The sequence below is a fragment of the Copadichromis virginalis genome, linkage group LG11, assembly GCF_057382275.1.
Source record: "Copadichromis virginalis isolate Kocher_CV1m ecotype Utaka linkage group LG11, C_Virginalis_male_GT1.1, whole genome shotgun sequence".
Classification (NCBI taxonomy): Eukaryota; Metazoa; Chordata; class Actinopteri; order Cichliformes; family Cichlidae; genus Copadichromis; species Copadichromis virginalis.
Genome location: NC_140628.1, coordinates 27,214,477 through 27,233,005, shown reverse-complemented (window position 1 = coordinate 27,233,005; position 18,529 = coordinate 27,214,477). Strand labels below are relative to the sequence as shown.

The following is an 18,529-nucleotide window of genomic DNA, read 5'->3' as shown; positions in this document are numbered from 1 at the left end:
GTCAGTTTGTGGTATAATTCAACTTTCAAATTTAAGTAAAAACACATGTGTACATGTGTAATATGTAACCAACATCATGTGTTCATTAACAGGTACTTTTACTGCACTGTTATTTGATTTTATTGCTGTAATGACATTAGTTGGCAAGGCAACGTATTTTACACAGAATGACCTTTGAATTTATTGCTGCAGGAAAAACAAAGTGTCATTCCTGGAACTGTAATTTTGTATAATTAGGCTACAACTACTTCCTCCTTCAGTTACACTTCTAATATATTCTCTGTCTTTTGTTTTATAACTTTTAACTAAGTACACAAACATCAGAGAAACAGTATAGTCACGCTTTTAACTTGGCTCTTCATTTGCAGCCCTCTTTGGGTCTTGCGAACAAGAAGATATTCATGTTCCTGTTCTGAACTTCTTTATTTTTTCAGTTACAGTTCCTTTCTTGTGAAATTTTAAACAACAGATATCCACAACTACTGTGTCATTTCATCTCTGGAAAAACAAAAACAAACAAAGAGACACATGTGACTTATGCATGAATTTTAAGAAAGAAGCAAAAGGGTCACTAAAGCAGAACATGCTCTGTAAACTTCAGTAATTGAAAAAGTATTTTATTCAGTTGAAGAAGCAAATATATTATTACAGATACATAAAAAAATAACCTGCAGCTATCATCATTGCACTGCTTAGTGAACAGGTGCAAACTGGTCACACATTTATTACACTTTAATTTCAGCATGGGGCAGAAAAAAAAAAGACATAAGCTTTCAATGGATGTAAAACACTTACAGGGAAAATGCAAATGTAGCTTGATCTTCAGTAATGGGTAACTAATGGGGGGAGGGCTAACTCAGTTAACCACTAGACAAACACTCAAGATAGGAGGGGGGTCTTCTCTCATGATTTCATGTCCTCTAAACTTAAGTTATTATTTCACACAGAGGACCAACAATGACAGATTGCACATACAGTCAGAATTAATACATTTGATTTTAACTGAATTGAATAGAAAAGGTGAAAAACTCTGTTGGTCCAGAGTTAAAAAATGAATGAGTTTAAGGCCAGAGTTAAGGCAAACTACTCTTATTTGTTAACTAAAGAAAAGGACAAATGTCATCTCCGTCACACGTTTATTGCTTGCATGATTTCAAACAAAATCCTTATCAACACCTGCTAGGATCCAGTGCCTACTTGCAAATGACTCAGTTTAGTATATGAAACACACTATTAGGAAAAAATTATTATATATTTCCACAGCAGCCACAGCACAAAGTAAAATATGTTCTGTTATATGATTTCGTCACTTCATTTACAATTCCTAAACCTGAAGTCTAGTTGTGGACTGTTGTTTTCAATTCATTCAACATTAAAAAACAGGAAAGAACTTTAAATCTGTAGTAAAACTCTCTAATCATATATTACTCTCAAGTGGGATATTCTGCTTTATTAAAAAGACACTTTAAAATGTGTCAGTGCAATTCTACTGCATCTAATGCCTTTACTGTCACATTACACGCTATAGTATCATTAAGCACTGTTTATGTTTGCACTTTTGAGATATATATATTGGCAGAGGAAGCAATTAGCGAGGAACAACTAGTAGACAATTTTGTGTAGAAAATTACTTCCTGGGTTTTTCAGAATTAAATGGCAGGAACACTTCAGACACAAATGGAAATACACGGACAGAAAAGAATGGAAAACAGGAACAAAAGGACAGAAAAAAAAATCCCTGTAATTCCCACATAGCACATTATACATTACATTTTCATTTTTTAATAATTTAGCAAATCTCTTAATATGCAGCTTTTAAGATAATACATTTCTTCTCTATTAAAAAAATAACTCCAGCTAAGCAGCAAAAAAAAGCAAGTGAAAGCATGTTTCCAAACAGTTACAGTACAGTTTTTTTTATTTTTGTACTTTATTTGCACTTAACACTTTTGACTCAAGTGGGAAATAGTGCAAGAATAATTACACGAGAACAGACTGGCTACCCATTAGAAATAATATGAGATATACATTGCAGTTTGTATGACCTGCTTCTAGATTTTATTTATTCATTCAGGTTTTTTTTGTTTGTTTGTTTTTTGGAAGACCACTGTAGAATAATAAGCTGTTTGTTTGTTTGTTTTTTATCAAAGAGATGATGTATTTAAATCTTGTTGTGTTACAGCTAATGTTGATTGTCTGTTTTTGTGCATTTAGGCAGAGTTATCTATTATATCTGTTATTGTTTTTTATACAAGAGAAACATGGGAACGATTTTGAAGATGATACAAGTCATCTAGGCACTTTGAAGGAATTCAAATGATGAAGTAGCTCATTCTTATTATACATATCAATAACTATACTCATCACACACGTTCACTTGTGCCAGGAAAATATCTACAGTCCCCTGATAAAGATAATATTGTGTTTAAAATGTGCCTATATTTTGTACCAAAGTCATGACATTTATAATAAATGATATGGAAGTATGTTGAAGCACTTATTATTATTTATCAGAGTAACTAAACAAAGACGTAGTATTATTCTGAAATGTGATCCAGGCTGTTGTCTAGTGTGCAATGGATGGTTTCCCTAAACCTGCTCAATAGCACCAGAAAAAGTTTGAAAGTCTGGAATCATTCAAACTCTTTTTCAATTATTTTAAAACAGAAATATTTTTGGTTATTGTCACTCCTGACCTTTCATTTGCAGGGATGAGAAAGTGGATTTTATTTCAATCTATGTAAGTAATCTTAAGTCTAACTAAGGTAACACACATTGACATATTAATGAATTGTCAAACTGATCATTAAGTAGCATCCAGGAGTGCTGCTGGAACTACTACTTCACTACTACTTTTAGCCACATATAAGAATCTTGTATGAAATCACATGATAATATATTACAACAAACCTGTTACAGATAAATATCTGAATCAAATAAAAAGAATATCACTGCTCAGATAACTAAACTTTGCACTGTACAAAGAAAATCCTGAACATAAGGACGGGAAGCTATGATATGCTGTTTACTCAAAGTAATAAGGAAACATTGTTCCCATGGCAATAAATTTCAGAGCTGGTTGATTATTGACTACTTTTAAAGTGCTTTGACTCAGGAGTTCAAGTCCAAGCTAGCCCGCAATAAATGGAGTGAGAGCAACATGCACGTTTGACTGCTTCTGGCCTGCTTGGATATGAATCTATCAGATCCAGTACACTCAGCGTACACGAACCTGAGCATAGGTTTCTGAAGCATTAGGATCAGGCTGAGGGGCGGGCCTCCTCACTCGGTGCACATGAGCGTCATATGTAGGGAGGGAGGATGCTGCAGGAGCCCTGTTGTTTGCCTGAACCTGGGCATGATTTGAGGATTCATTCTGTAACCCCATCTGAACTCTTTCGTCATTTCTCTTTGGGGAAAAACGGACATCTGCATAGTTTAATTCCTACAGAAAAAACAGAGAGTAGAAAACTGTGAAATACAGGGTATCTTATCTTTTTGTTTTATATACTTTAGGTTCAAACATTTATTCAGTTACATCACAATAAATGAAATGTATTTATTAAACATATACAGTATTTTGGTTAATATTATCAAAAAACATTACTGATATCAATCCATTACATGACATTTAAGTTAGAGTCTGACAAGGTTCAAAGTCTGAATTTGAGCACTATGGTAAGTAAGTGTTAGCTGAGATAGAAAGATGGGGGAGGAAGGCTCTGTATATCAGCCCAAACTGTCCTTTTCACAAACCATGTAGCCACTAATACATATCAACAGTTATAAAAGTATCTTGCATGTATAAAACTCAAAGATTATGAATCTATGATCATTGCAAAGGACTAAAAAAATTTACCTGACTCGAGGAAGCTGCATTGCCTCCTTAAAAAATAAAAAGAAGATTTGTAATTGAATTTAGGGAGTAAATATAAACATGCAGATGTGCACTCACACACACAAACACACAAACCTGTTGTAGTGGAAGTGTCTCTATTTGTAGATTTCTTCAGAGGTCCTCTGTTGAGAGGGATAATGAGTCATTAGTTTGCATTTAATGTCCACATAAAAACAATAATGTAATAACGTAATACAAGGCAATGTTCCCCTGGAAAACAACAACAAAGACTTGTTAAATAACCACTAGTGTCATGGCTAGAAATACACAGATAGCACACATTCACAAATGAGAAAAATATCCAACATACTTTTTCTTATAAAAGAAGTATCCACCACCAGCAGCTGCAGCCACGAGGACAAAACATGCGATTACTATTCCAGCGATGGCACCAGCAGATAATCCTGATGATGGTTCTGGGACTGTATAAATACGAAAAAATATTTCCATATCAATTGTTTTGAATAGATTTTCTCCATCATCTCATAGTCATGTAAAAACGTCCTCCTTTGCTTGATTTGTCATTGGACAGGTTTCAGTGTCAATTTATTGGACAATTTATTACACAGAAGAGGTGCAGAAATCATTGAATGGAGAATATTTTGTAATGTTTAAATGTTATGGCAAAACTATCAAGGCACCATGTGGCTTTGGCAAACATCTTTCTATCTTTAAATGGAGTCCTGTATTTAAAACACAATTGTCTCATGAGCTTGAAATTAATCTTCAATTTATAAGTATAAAAGATCTTTAAGGAAAAACCTCCAGAAGTCTATCAGCTGACTAGAAAATCCAAGAGAATCAACACATGCAGGTACCTGTTACAGTCAATTCATGCACCACTGATGATGAGTTTCTCTCAGTTATATTATTCCATGCTTGACAGGTGTAGTTGCCACTATCAGAAAGTTCAACCTCTTCTCTAACGTACTCAGCAGAATTACTGAGGATTTCTACACCATTACGCAACCAGCTAAATCTGGCAGATGGTGTGGATTCAGCAGAACAGGTCAGTTTTAAGGTGCTTTTGAAATTTATCTCATTTGGACCTTTGAGCTGAACTTTTTCTGGTCCATCTGAAAAACAGGTATTTGTAAAGTAAATGATAAAAATATCAAATGGGTATTAAATGGCTTCTAAGAAAACATATCAGTACTGTCATTTGTTCTTCAATATTTTGTAACTGTATGCCTGAACAGCATATTACTTACAATTAACAATCATGATGTATTTAGCTCCTTCACTGTTGACAGGGTTGCTGATATTACAAAAATATTCTCCATTGTCTTTCCTATTCACAGAGTTAAAGGTCAACACTCTGTTATTGTCAGAAAGGATCATGTTGTCAGTCGGGGTCAGTTCAGAGTTATTCTTCATCCAGTTCCTTGTAAAGGCTGAGCCAATAGCTTCACAGGTTAAGCTGACAGAGATCCCCTCGACTGGCAGGTTTGGTGATGGTTTGACAGAAGGGTCTGATATTTTCTCTGTTTGCCAAAAGATAAATGATTGAAAAGAAAAAATAATATTTATATAAACAAAAATATACAAGTGACTAAGGGCCAAAATCATAAACTAAGTTTAGTGATGGTGAGATTAAAAAAAAGTGCTGAAAAAAATAAAATAATTCAATTCAATTTTATTTATATAGCACCAAATCACAACAAAAGTCGCCTCAAGGCGCTTTATATTGTACAGTACATCCAGAGAAAAACCCAACAATCATATGAGCAAGCACTTTGGCGACAGTGGGAAGGAAAAACTCCCTTTTAACAGGAAGAAACCTCCGGCAGAACCAGGCTCAGGGAGGGGCAGCTATCTGCGCAGCAGATAATGAGATTAAAAACACCAAATAAAACCTAAGAGTTGAATTCAACTCTTCACATGTGGGTTAATTCTCTCTGGACTAACAAAAGGATTAATGGCCAACACTAAAAGTAATGTAAGGCATATACATATATGACATTTTCACACAATTGACTTTTAAGGTCAAGATATGATATTTAAAGGTGTCTGATATTAATTTGTGGAAACAGTTTACCAGTTCAAGACTCAAGTATAACGCAGACACTTAAGCTGAATTGATTTTTTCGTTTCTACATTTTTTGAATACAACCAATAACCTAAAAATTTCCAAGAAGATGATTTTCATTTTTGACTTTTGTTTATTTACAACTTTTTGTGGTGCTACTTCTATGTGGAGGTTAATGCAAATGCAAATTTGGACCCATGTGTAGGGATGGGTATTGATAAGATTTTAACGATTCCGATTCCATTTTCGATTCTGTTTAACGATTCGATTCCTTATCGATTCTCTTATCGATTCTTTTTTTTTTAAAAAGGAGAACACTAAGGTCGATTAGCTTAGAACTGTGTTTTATATCTTCTCTTTGAACAAGATAGAAATTTAGGAGTAACATGGCCTTACAAACCCAACAGTGAGATCTTAAGAGATCCAGCCTACGGCTCTTGAATGGGGTGTCACAGGGTCCCCAGGAAAAAAAATGTATATGTAAAATAATAAAATAAATATTCTCCTGTAGCAATAACAAAGTTTAACATAAATTATTCTGTAGCAATTACACAAGAATATCCAGTAATGTCCCTGCCTACAATTAAACACATTCACTTACCAAAGTGAAATCGGGGGCATCTGCTGTGGCAAATGGGTGCAAGCCTTTGACCACAAACTTAGACACTGCTCGGTGACATTTGTCTATCCTGGCCTGAAAGGAGACGCTACCGGTAGACTGCAGCGAGAACTGCCAGCATCTGAGCCAGACTCTGTCTGTCTCATCATGGTTATCTAAATGCAACGCACAGTAATAGCAGGTTTTGTAATAAGGCAGATCGCGCTAACATAATATGCAATGCTAATTGATTAGTTACCTGCAGTATTAACGGGAGAGGACGTGGAAACGCTACCGCTGCTGCTGGGTTTAGCTTCGCTAGTCCGGAGCGGATCAAAAACACGACATTCGTTGAAAGCAATCGCGTGTTATTTGAGCAAATGCTTTTGCATGTTCGTAGTGTTTCCTCCCTTTGATGAAATCTCTACTTTGCAAGTATTGCACGTTGCCCTGTTGTCATCCTTTCTCATAAAGTGTAACCAAACTTTTGAGCGTTTGTGCCGCTCAGGCGCCGTGTTTCCTACTGGGTAAAAGACGCCACTCAACGTGATGACGTCATTCGGGGCGACTGGAATCGATAAGGGAATCGTTTTTAAAAGTGGCAAACGATTCCAAGGAATTGAAACAGTGGGAACCGGTTCTCAACAAGAACCGGTTTTCGATACCCATCCCTACCCATGTGTTATGGTATTATGACATAAATGATTTTAGAGAAAAAGATCCCATCTAAAGTATCGGGATCTGAATGGCAAGTTTTAACTATGTACAGGTGTTTAAGTGACATAAAGTTTGTATGATTTTTAATTTGAGAGTTTAGTCTGAGGTCACATTACAAAATATGAAATAAATAAGAGAGTATGTTATTTAGGACAACATATGAAAACAGAACAATTTCTGTAACACAGTGTTGTTTTACGGGAAGGGGTTAACTCGTTGCCGACTCCTTAGTTGGGGTGAGCATGGTCTACCTTCTTACATCAAATTCATTACCCATCAAATTCAGTATCGATGCACAGTAAGTCAAGACAGGTCAATCCCAGATAATTGATTTCTATGAACTGGTGGTAGTGTGGACCTGGGGCAGCCAAGATATCCAAGAATGCATTTCAAATCACACGTGGCAATGGTGGCGGTGCTCTAAACTAAGTAAAGTTTTAAAATACCCTGTTTGTCTATCACCAGCTACACTTTTAATGTTGTTCTAGAATATTCACATATCTGGTCAGTTTGTTAAAATACAGCCTATTTGTCAACTGCTGAGGGCATCAGCCACCGGCAGGTAGTGTGGTGGGCCTTGTGGCTATGTTAGCATAACATAAACACAGTGAAGCAGGAGAATGAATGCTAACTTTTTTCCCTCTCAATAAAAGTTAACGTGAGGATTAAACTTCAGTCAGGAGAACAACTGAGAAGAACCAATTAACAATACGAGGTCAGTCATTAATATACTGCAACAACATGGAAATAGAGCAGCTACGAGAGAATTCAACATTAATGAATCAATGGTACAGAAGTGGAGGAAGCAAGAAGAATGAGTTGAGTAAAATTTGACCTGACTGTTTTGTTTCGCTTAGTGCGCCTTATGCTCCAAAAAATACGGTAATAGTGACACAAAAGTTTCAACTTCATTGCACACACACAGTTGGGCAGAGACACCCAGTTCTTACATCTCTCAGAGAGGGGAGAACTCTTTACTTACAGTGGGGCAAAAAAGTATTTAGTCAGCCACCGATTGTGCAAGTTCCCCCACCTAAAATGATGACAGAGGTCAGTAATTTGCACCAGAGGTACACTTCAACTGTGAGAGACAGAATGTGAAAAAAAAAATCCATGAATCCACATGGTAGGATTTGTAAAGAATTTATTCGTAAATCAGGGTGGAAAATAAGTATTTGGTCACCTCAAACAAGGAAAATCTCTGGCTCTCACAGACCTGTAACATCTCCTGTAAGAAGCTTTTCTGTCCCCCACTCGTTACCTGTATGAATGGCACCTGTTTGAACTCATCATCTGTATAAAAGACACCTGTCCACAGCCTCAAACAGTCAGACTCCAAACGCCGCCATGGTCAAGACCAAAGAGCTCTCGAAGGACACCAGGAAAAGTATTGTAGACCTGCACCAGACTGGGAAGAGTGAATCTACAATAGGCAAGCAGCTTGGTGTGAAAAAAATCAACTGTGGGAGCAATCATCAGAAAATGGAAGACATACAAGACCACTGATAATCTCCCTCGATCTGGGGCTCCACGCAAGATCTCATCCCGTGGGGTCAAAATGATCATGAGAACGGTGAGCAAAGATCCCAGAACCACACGGGGGGACCTGGTGAATGACCTGCAGAGAGCTGGGACCAAAGTAACAAAGGTCACCATCAGTAACACACTACAACGGCAGGGAATCAAATCCCGCAGTGCCAGACGTGTTCCGCTGCTGAAGCCAGTGCATGTCCAGGCCCGTCTGAAGTTTGCCAGAGAGCACATGGATGATACAGCAGAGGATTGGGAGAATGTCATGTGGTCAGATGAAACCAAAGTAGAACGTTTTGGTATAAACTCAACTCGTCGTGTTTGGAGGAAGAAGAATACTGAGTTGCATCCCAAGAACACCATACCTACTGTGAAGCATGGGGGTGGAAACATCATGCTATGGGGCTGTTTTTCTGCCAAGGGGACAGGACGACTGATCCGTGTTAAGGACAGAATGAATGGGGCCATGTATCGTGAGATTTTGAGCCAAAACCTTCTTCCATCAGTGAGAACTTTGAAGATGAAACGAGGCTGGGTCTTCCAACATGACAATGATCCAAAACACACCGCCCGGGCAACAAAGGAGTGGCTCCGTAAGAAGCATTTGAAAGTCCTGGAGTAGCCTAGCCAGTCTCCAGACCTCAACCCCATAGAAAATCTGTGGCGGGAGTTGAAAGTCCGTGTTGCTCTGCGACAGCCCCAAAACATCACTGCTCTCGAGAAGATCTGCATGGAGGAATGGGCCAAAATACCAGCTACTGTGTGTGCAAACCTGGTAAAGACCTATAGTAAACGTTTGACCTCTGTTATTGCCAACAAAGGTTATGTTACAAAGTATTGAGTTGTATTTTTGTTATTGACCAAATACTTATTTTCCACCCTGATTTACGAATAAATTCTTTACAAATCCTACCATGTGGATTCATGGATTTTTTTTTCACATTCTGTCTCTCACAGTTGAAGTGTACCTCTGGTGCAAATTACTGACCTCTGTCATCATTTTAGGTGGGGGAACTTGCACAATCGGTGGCTGACTAAATACTTTTTTACCCCACTGTAACACTGCAAGAGGAGATAAGGGTTGTTAAACTCTCTCTCCCTTTGGGGCCCTGTAGTTAAAGAAGAGGGCTGTGCTGTTCATTTTTTAGCGATGGCCGTCAGTGCCCTGCTGAACATCTCTCTCCCGGGATTAAAGGTGTTAACTACTGCTCACTGTATCTGTATATTTGCTGATTAAATTTCCATAACAATGGTGTTTGGAATACAGTTGAATAAATATTTTGAAAAAGATAGGATTGTGGGGATAGGTGGGGCTCCTACTTTGGCTGGAGCTGGAGTTATTCTGTGTCTTTATGTTGCTCAGCTGCCTTTTCTTCTCTCATTCTATCCCCCTCTCTCTCCTGTTGCTACTTCAATCATGGAACTGTTGTTTAGCGCAGATGTTGCGCTAAACAACACCAGCACGTTTAAGCTTGCTAAGCTGTTGTTAGAATTTATTTAATATTACTTTCTAGTATCAGCTGATGTTCTTTCTGCCGCAAAATGGGCGATAAACAAATCGCGTTCCTTTTCACCTAAATACAGATGTATTGTAATTGGTCCAGCCCAAAGTTGATCATGACCAATTGGCTAATCCACCACCTTTCATTGTTTATGCCGTTACAAAAACAAACAAACAAACAAACATAAAAATGAAAAATCACCATTGGCCCACCGGGTAAATGCCCGGTATGCCCAATGGCCAGTCCAGCTGTGCGGTCAGCTGGTGGGTAACAGGCATCTCCGAAAACGATAGAGCACTTTTGCAAACATGTGATGTCTTGATAAATCGAGCAGATATTTGAAGTTTACACAGCCCCATTCTCGCCTGAAAATATCTTAAAAGTCTATTTTGTGATCCAGAAAGAGTAATATTTCAAACTCCGCCACTCTGCGCTCCTCCGCTACTGCCTCGTTTGAGTTTTGGACGAAATGCAATCTGGGATATTACATTTCTTAATTTCGAGCTGATTGGAAACCAAAATAGCCAATCAGATTTTTTTGCATCCAAGTTTGAATGGTTGGTTTTGTGGAGCAAATATAACGGTGTACAGAAAGAGTTGAACGCACACAGACAGAAATGTTGAGAGCGCAAGCAACACATTGCGAGCAAACGCAAATGCAACAACTCAGCGACAGGGGCTGCTATTGTGTATGTATATGGATAATAGGAAACACTAAAATACATTTTTTGCATGCAGCAATGAATTTTGTTCACTTCAATTTAGCTTTTCTTCGCTCAAAATAAAATTCTCCTCAAAATGCAGTTGTTTGGTTTTTTTTATGTGCGCTAAATTTTTTTTTACGTGCACTCAGAATAGTGGCACAAAAATAACACAACATATCTCAAAGCTTCCCTTTCTGTCAAAAATTTTAGAAAAGATTGTGTTTGTTCAGATGCAATCTTTTCTACAGGGGGTGCAGAATTATTAGGCAAGTTGTATTTTTGAGGAATAATTTTATTATTGAACAACAACCATGTTCTCAATGAACCCAAAAAACTCATTAATATCAAAGCTGAATGTTTTTGGAAGTAGTTTTTAGTTTGTTTTTAGTTTTAGCTATTTTAGGGGGATATCTGTGTGTGAAGGTGACTATTACTGTGCATAATTATTAGGCAACTTAACAAAAAACCAATATATACCCATTTCAATTATTTATTTTTACCAGTGAAACCAATATAACATCTCCACATTCACAAATATACATTTCTGACATTCAAAAACAAAACAAAAACAAATCAGCGACCAATATAGCCACCTTTCTTTGCAAGGACACTCAAAAGCCTGCCATCCATGGATTCTGTCAGTGTTTTGATCTGTTCACCATCAACATTGCGTGCAGCAGCAACCACAGCCTCCCAGACACTGTTCAGAGAGGTGTACTGTTTTCCCTCCTTGTAAATCTCACATTTGATGATGGACCACAGGTTCTCAATGGGGTTCAGATCAGGTGAACAAGGAGGCCATGTCATTAGTTCTTCTTCTTTTATACCCTTTCTTGCCAGCCACGTTGTGGAGTACTTGGACGCGTGTGATGGAGCATTGTCCTGCATGAAAATCCTGTTTTTCTTGAAGGATGCAGACTTCTTCCTGTACCACTGCTTGAAGAAGGTGTCTTCCAGGAACTGGCAGTAGGACTGGGAGTTGAGCTTGACTCCATCCTCAACCCGAAAAAGCCCCACAAGCTCATCTTTGATGATACCAGCCCAAACCAGTACTCCACCTCCACCTTGCTGGCGTCTGAGTCGGACTGGAGCTCTCTGCCCTTTACCAATCCAGCCACGGGCCCATCCATCTGGCCCATCAAGACTCACTCTCATTACATCAGTCCATAAAACCTTAGAAAAATCAGTCTTGAGATATTTCTTGGCCCAGTCTTGACGCTTCAGCTTGTGTGTCTTGTTCAGTGGTGGTCGTCTTTCAGCCTTTCTTACCTTGGCCATGTCTCTGAGTATTGCACACCTTGTGCTTTTGGGCACTCCAGTGATGTTGCAGCTCTGAAATATGGCCAAACTGGTGGCAAGTGGCATCTTGGCAGCTGCACGCTTGACTTTTCTCAGTTCATGGGCAGTTATTTTGCACCTTGGTTTTTCCACACGCTTCTTGCGACCCTGTTGACTATTTTGAATGAAACGCTTGATTGTTCGATGATCACGCTTCAGAAGCTTTGCAATTTTGAGACTGCTGCATCCCTCTGCAAGATATCTCACTATTTTTGACTTTTCTGAGCCTGTCAAGTCCTTCTTTTGACCCATTTTGCCAAAGGAAAGGAAGTTGCCTAATAATTATGCACACCTGATATAGGGTGTTGATGTCATTAGACCACACCCCTTCTCATTACAGAGATGCACATCACCTAATATGCTTAATTGGTAGTAGGCTTTCAAGCCTATACAGCTTGGAGTAAGACAACATGCATGAAGAGCATGATGTGGACAAAATACTCATTTGCCTAATAATTCTGCACTCCCTGTATATGGTCGCAATGTTCTTGAGAGGTTTCAGTCTGGTTTTAAAGCTTTTCATAACACCGAAACTGCACTTTTAAAAGTTCTTAACGGTCTTTTACTAGCCACTGAAATAGTTCTGCCTCGCTGGAACCTTTATTTCAGTTTCTCTGCGAAGTTAAGGCCTGGATGGCTGCTAGTTTCCTTAATTTCAATGAAAATAAAACCGAGGTGATTGTTTTTGGACCAAATTGCAATTCCAGAACCTCCAGAACCATTTTAATTTGCGCAGTTTAAAACCTTTTATCAAATTGCATGCTAAACATTTGGGGGTTATATTTGACAATAAGTTCACCTTTTAGAAACAGATTAGTTTATTTGTACAGCAGTCTTTCTTTAAACCGAGGCTTTTATCCAAGGTGAGATTTTTTTTGTCTTTTAAAAAACTAGAACGGGCAATTCATGCTTTCATTCTATCCCAACTGGACTACTGTATTTCTTTATATGTAGGCATAAGTCAGACTTTTTCTTGCAAGGCTCCAGCTGGTCCAGAATGCTGCTGCTCGTCTTTTGACATGAATGAAGAGAAATGAACACATCTTCCCGGTGCTTGCCTCGCTTCAGTGGCTCCCTGTACGTTTTAGAATCAACTATAAAATCTTATTGGTGACTTATAAAGTGCGGAATGGACAGGCCCCAGGGTATGTGTCAGACCTACTGCAGCCTTATATGCCCCCTAGAGCTCTTAAATCGGGTGATCTTTTGCTCTTGGCCACACAAGATCGACGCTGGTTCTTAGAGGTGATCATGCGTTTGCGGTCGTGGTGCCTAAATTATGGAATGATTTGCCTCTCCAAATCAGACAGGCTCCTACCCTCAATCTTTTTAAATCCTATCTTAAAACACTACTCACTGTCTTTTAATACTGCATGAGAGTTATTTACTTATTTATTTGTTATTAGCTATTTGGCATTGATGTTAATTGATATTGTTATTTTATTGTGTTATTTTATTATAAAATTTGTATGTTTGCACAGCACTTTAGTCAGCACCACTGTTGTAATTAAAAGTGCTATATAAATAAATAAACTAAACTAAATTAAAATACGAAATACATAAATAAATAATTTATTAAATGTTATAAATGAAATGAATGGAAGTTTAACTAATCATGTATATATTTAATTAATTAAATAACTCAGATTTTAAATAATTAATAAATAATTTAATTAATTATTTAATTGTGTACTTATTTAATTCATTTTGGCACCCATGGCCCTCCACGCAGTGCAGCATAGCAAGATGACAGACCATGGACATCCCTATGTCTCATATGGGACGAAGAGGACTAGCAGTAATACCATGAAAGTAAATCAAATCTTTGATTTACTTTGGGACCTGTGAAAAGATCAGATTCCATGGAATCTATGGTTCACACAATTAAAAACCAAATTCACATACAAGCCAAAAACAAATTATCAATCCATCCATTCTCTTTCACTTACCGTATTTTTCAGACCACAAGGCGCACTGGATTATAAAGCACACTGACGATGAACGGGTCTGTTTTCATGCATAAGGCGCACCGGACTATAAGGTGCACTAAGCAAAACAAAACAGTCAGATAAGTCAAACTTTACTCAACTCATTCTTCTTGCTTCCTCCACTTCCGTACCATTGATTCATTAATGTTGAATTATCTCACAGCTGCACTATTTTCATGTTGTTGCAGTATATTAATGACTAACCTCATATTGTTGCTGGATTATCTCCGTTGTTCTCCTGACTGGAGTTTGGTCCATTTACAGCATCCTGCCATGCGATTGCATTTGTCCCTAACCATCGGAAACCCTCACGTTAACATTTATCGAGTGGAAAAAAGTTAGCGTTCATCCTCCAACGTCACTGTGTTTATATTATGCTAACATAGCTGTGTCGCTAGCGATCACGTAGCACATCTTTATATACCAGCTAGTCCAACTTCAGTAACCCTACAAAAGTCACTGTTGTTTAGTTTTCTGTCTTCATTTATGTTGGAAGCGATGGCAGAGCTGTACGTTTTAATTTTTCAGAAATCCCTGAGTCAGAACATGGTACATCATGATTAGGTGAAAACTAGCGAGCTAACTTCCTGCTAACTTGTAACTCATAAATTTCATAAATTCTGTTTTCATAGATGCCTGGATGTTAAACTTAATTGTTACACCGGGTAAAGCAGCAACGCTGATCATTTTATTAAAGATGAAAGAATTTAGACAGTTTTAAACTCTCAGTGATGCCACAGTGTTCGTTTGACTTTGGGACCTGAAGTGGATGGAGTTTTGGACCCAGATTTCTCGGGGAGGCTCCTGACTATGGTAGCTGTAAAACTCCGACAATCTATCAAGCAGTGCGGCTTCATAGCTTACCAAAGTTGTAGTAAAACATTTTTTGACAGATTTTTAAGAGCCATGTACCACATAAAATCGGTTCGAAGTCAGTCAGCACAACCAGAATTCATACCCAAGGCGCACTGTCGATTTTTGAGAAAATTAAAGGATTTTAAGTGTGCCTTATAATCCGAAAAATACGGTATCTGGTTCAGCGTTACAGGGGGGACTGTAGCCTATATTAGCTGTCATAGGGTTAAAGGGGGTAAACCCTGGTCAGGTCGCTAGTCAGTTACAGGGTTCTATTACATTTTATGGTAATATTTATTCAAACTGAAGACCACTAGCCACCATATGGTCAACTTATGATTCCCAAACTGTCAACATATTATGAGCAGGGAGCTATGAAGGGCAACTCAAACAACAAACAAACTGTCATTATTTACGATAAACATGTTGATACTTTAGCTTTGCTGTTTTAGCAACAATTGTAAAATCCTGAATCACAAAGTTAACTCAACAAAATGCCACTTTCCCCAATTCTTAAGTCAGTAGCTTACTTGACTTGTTAATTGATAGGCAAACGTCCACCTTTACATGAAATAGTAAAATCATCACAGTTAATGTGGACTTGTCCTACAGTGAAAATGTGTTCAAATTTGTTTTACGGTGAAGTGCTTAATAGTTTATTTGTGCATCACTTTATCGTTTCTACAAAATAGCCTAAATAAAATCCCTTCCTTCCATCTTGAAAGGAGACTTTCATACTTTACAAACTCAAACAAAGAGAATCTATGAAAACATCCAGTGATGTTAGGCTTCTCATTATAGTTCACAATATAAGATTCTAACCAACCTTGTTATCATAACAGCCACATGGTCAACAAACAACAAGCATTACTCTTTCTTTTAAAGGGTACTTCTTTGCCTGTATTTTAAAATCTTCATTCTGTTTAAGCTTTCTCTATCAGCTTCATTTCTCTTCTGCGTAAGGAAAAATGTCCAAAGTCAAAAGTATCTGAGAGACCATTCGTGTTTAAAAACGGGATTTTTGTATTTTATTTTCTCCACAAATGTATGTATGTATGTATGTATATATATATATATATATATATATATATATGAAAGTATTATCTGAGTATAGAAAATTTGAGAAATATGAATTTGAATCATAAAATTTTAAATAATAAATTATTTAAAAACAGACTTACCCAGTACAGTGATGGCTGAAGGCTGAGATGCTTGATATCTCAGAGTTTTGCTGTTAAAGGCCTGGCAGCTGTAGTTTCCACTCTGGTTCATCTGAATGTTCATCAGTCTGAGATCTGATCCAGTATCAAGCAGCTGATCTCCATTCAGAAACCACTTGAACTGGGCAGGAGGTCTGGATCCAACTGAGCAGGTGAGGCTGATGTCTGACCCCACAGCAAAGTATTCTTGTGATGGAAATAATATCAAATTTATATTTTCTGGACCATCTAAATATAGAAGGAACAGAGAAAATTTTTATTGTATAAAAAATGTATAAGTATATTACATTCAGTTTTTCTTGTGTACTTGTAAAATTATTTAACACAGCTACATTACTCCACATCATGTCACCAGAAAAAAACTCTGATGCAGACGTTTTCAGACTGAGCATTTTCTTTAGTAACTCACAGCTGATGGAGAGGTTTACTGGATCACTGGTGCCAAAACTGACAGGATTGGACACATTACACCTGAATGGTCCCTGGTCAAAGCGGGTCACATTGATTATAGTCAGATTAGAGTCTCCATCAGTGAGCTGAACTCTGTCACTTGCTGTAACCTCAGAGCTGCCGTTCAACCAGAGGAAAGAGAGAGAGGATCCAGAGGCAGAGCAGGACAGAGAGACAGAACCACTGAACTCAACCAAGTCTGTGCTGCTGGAAGTTACCAACACACTGGAGACTTTCTCTGTGAAAGAAAAACAAAATAGTTTTATTTTTGGCATCAACAATAGAAAGTAAGCATTAAAGTGATTAAAATCTGACTCCAGCTAAACCATGTCAAGACAAGGAGTATATACTATAAAAACCAACCGAAAAAGACAGAATAGCAATAATAAAATTATCATTAAAACATTTAAAGAAGTACTGTCAAAACCTTGAAATACTTTCATTCTCATAATTTAAATATCTGCTGCCTTTAAGTGACTATTCTGCACAGAGTAAATTAGACAAATGGAGTCCTCAGACTAATCTTTACAATATGCTGGTCAATACTACATTTAAATAAGCCATTCAGTTTCTTACAGCCACTTTGTAAAGTTTGTAATATCACAATCTGAATAATATCACAAATTATTGCAAGAATGCAGAACAACACATAACAAAAATGTACTAATAATTCCAGGTATTTTTGCACGTTTAATATAATGTAAACTTGTTTAAATATTGCAGAAAAAAATTACACTGTTGGATTTCAATATCTGCTCACCGTGTATCTCCAAAGTTGTACGTCCAAAATGGTTTGTGCCATCAGCTTGTGTAATGCTAACACTGTATTCTCCAGTGTCATTCAGAGTGAGACTCCTGAGCTCCAGAGACCCAGTAGATGGGAAGAAGGTGATCCTGCCTTCATACTCTGGTCCAGTCTTGTTTGCTAAGTTAGTTGAGATGATTATAATCTTAGAGAGATTTAACTTCCAGTCCACAACTAGAAACTGTGTTTCTGTTGGAGTCAGTGTTGTAGTGAACATCACCTTTTCTCCTACAGCTGCATTCAGTGGACCATCAGGCAACACACCAGCTCCTTCAGTGAAAACTGCAGGAGACAAATAGAAAAGTACATAAAACATATGTCAGTCAAACAAATAAAACAATTGTGGAATAAATGCAATGAAATACAGCAAAGCTGCGGAGTTCACCTTATTTTCATTAGAGGTTGAGCTTTTCCAGATAATACCGCACATATTTCTGATCGAGTTTCAGGAACTCACACAGTAAACGTGTGGTTATTAAAACAGTTAACCAGCTGTTGCTTTCAGTGAATTGCTGCTGCTCTAAGTCTTTGGCAAACATCCAAAGGAAAATATAACCTTTTGTAAAGAGACAATAAGTTCTACTGAACATCATAATTTTTGAGACTTACCTGCAAATGCCACTAAGACAATAAGAAGCTGTAGTAACAAAGCCATTAATTAAATATCTGTGAAGAGTGCAGCTAGGAATGTTCAACTATCAAACTGACCACGAACCTACTGACTCAATATGGTAAATGAAACTCTACTTAACCCTTTAAACCCTTAAGTATTAACAAGGTGCAGTGTCAGTTTCACATGCAAGTAGAGTCATAGACTTTTTTATAAGCTGATCCACTAGAAAACTTGCACGATGCCTCCCTCATGTGGTGTAACTGTGTTAGTGCAAGATATAAA

The 18,529-nt window shown here is 37.6% G+C and overlaps 1 protein-coding gene across 1 annotated transcript; it reads right to left on the bottom strand.

Moving 5' to 3' along the window:
• Positions 1 to 596: 596 nt before the first annotated feature.
• On the bottom strand, positions 597 to 18,289 carry LOC146698889 (cell adhesion molecule CEACAM1-like). Its single transcript, XM_085472593.1, has 11 exons — positions 18,244 to 18,289; positions 17,590 to 17,916; positions 16,789 to 17,067; positions 16,341 to 16,607; positions 7,516 to 7,600; positions 5,110 to 5,450; positions 4,717 to 4,974; positions 4,209 to 4,320; positions 3,974 to 4,020; positions 3,860 to 3,885; positions 597 to 3,445 (listed from the first exon to the last, which is right to left on the bottom strand). The coding sequence occupies exons 1-11, from the start codon at positions 18,287 to 18,289 to the stop codon at positions 3,218 to 3,220; spliced, it is 2,016 nt and encodes a 671-aa protein (XP_085328719.1). The 3' UTR covers positions 597 to 3,217.
• Positions 18,290 to 18,529: the final 240 nt, after the last annotated feature.

Coding starts and splice junctions, on each gene's coding strand:
- LOC146698889 (XM_085472593.1), bottom strand. CDS start 18,289: ATGGCTTTGTTACTACAGCTTCTTATTGTCTTAGTGGCATTTGCAG. Junction 17,917..18,243: donor TGTCTTAGTGGCATTTGCAG/GTAAGTCTCAAA, acceptor TGTCTCCTGCAG/TTTTCACTGAAGGAGCTGGT. Junction 7,601..16,340: donor TTCAGCCATCACTGTACTGG/GTAAGTCTGTTT, acceptor TGGCTGCCCCAG/GTCCACACTACCACCAGTTC.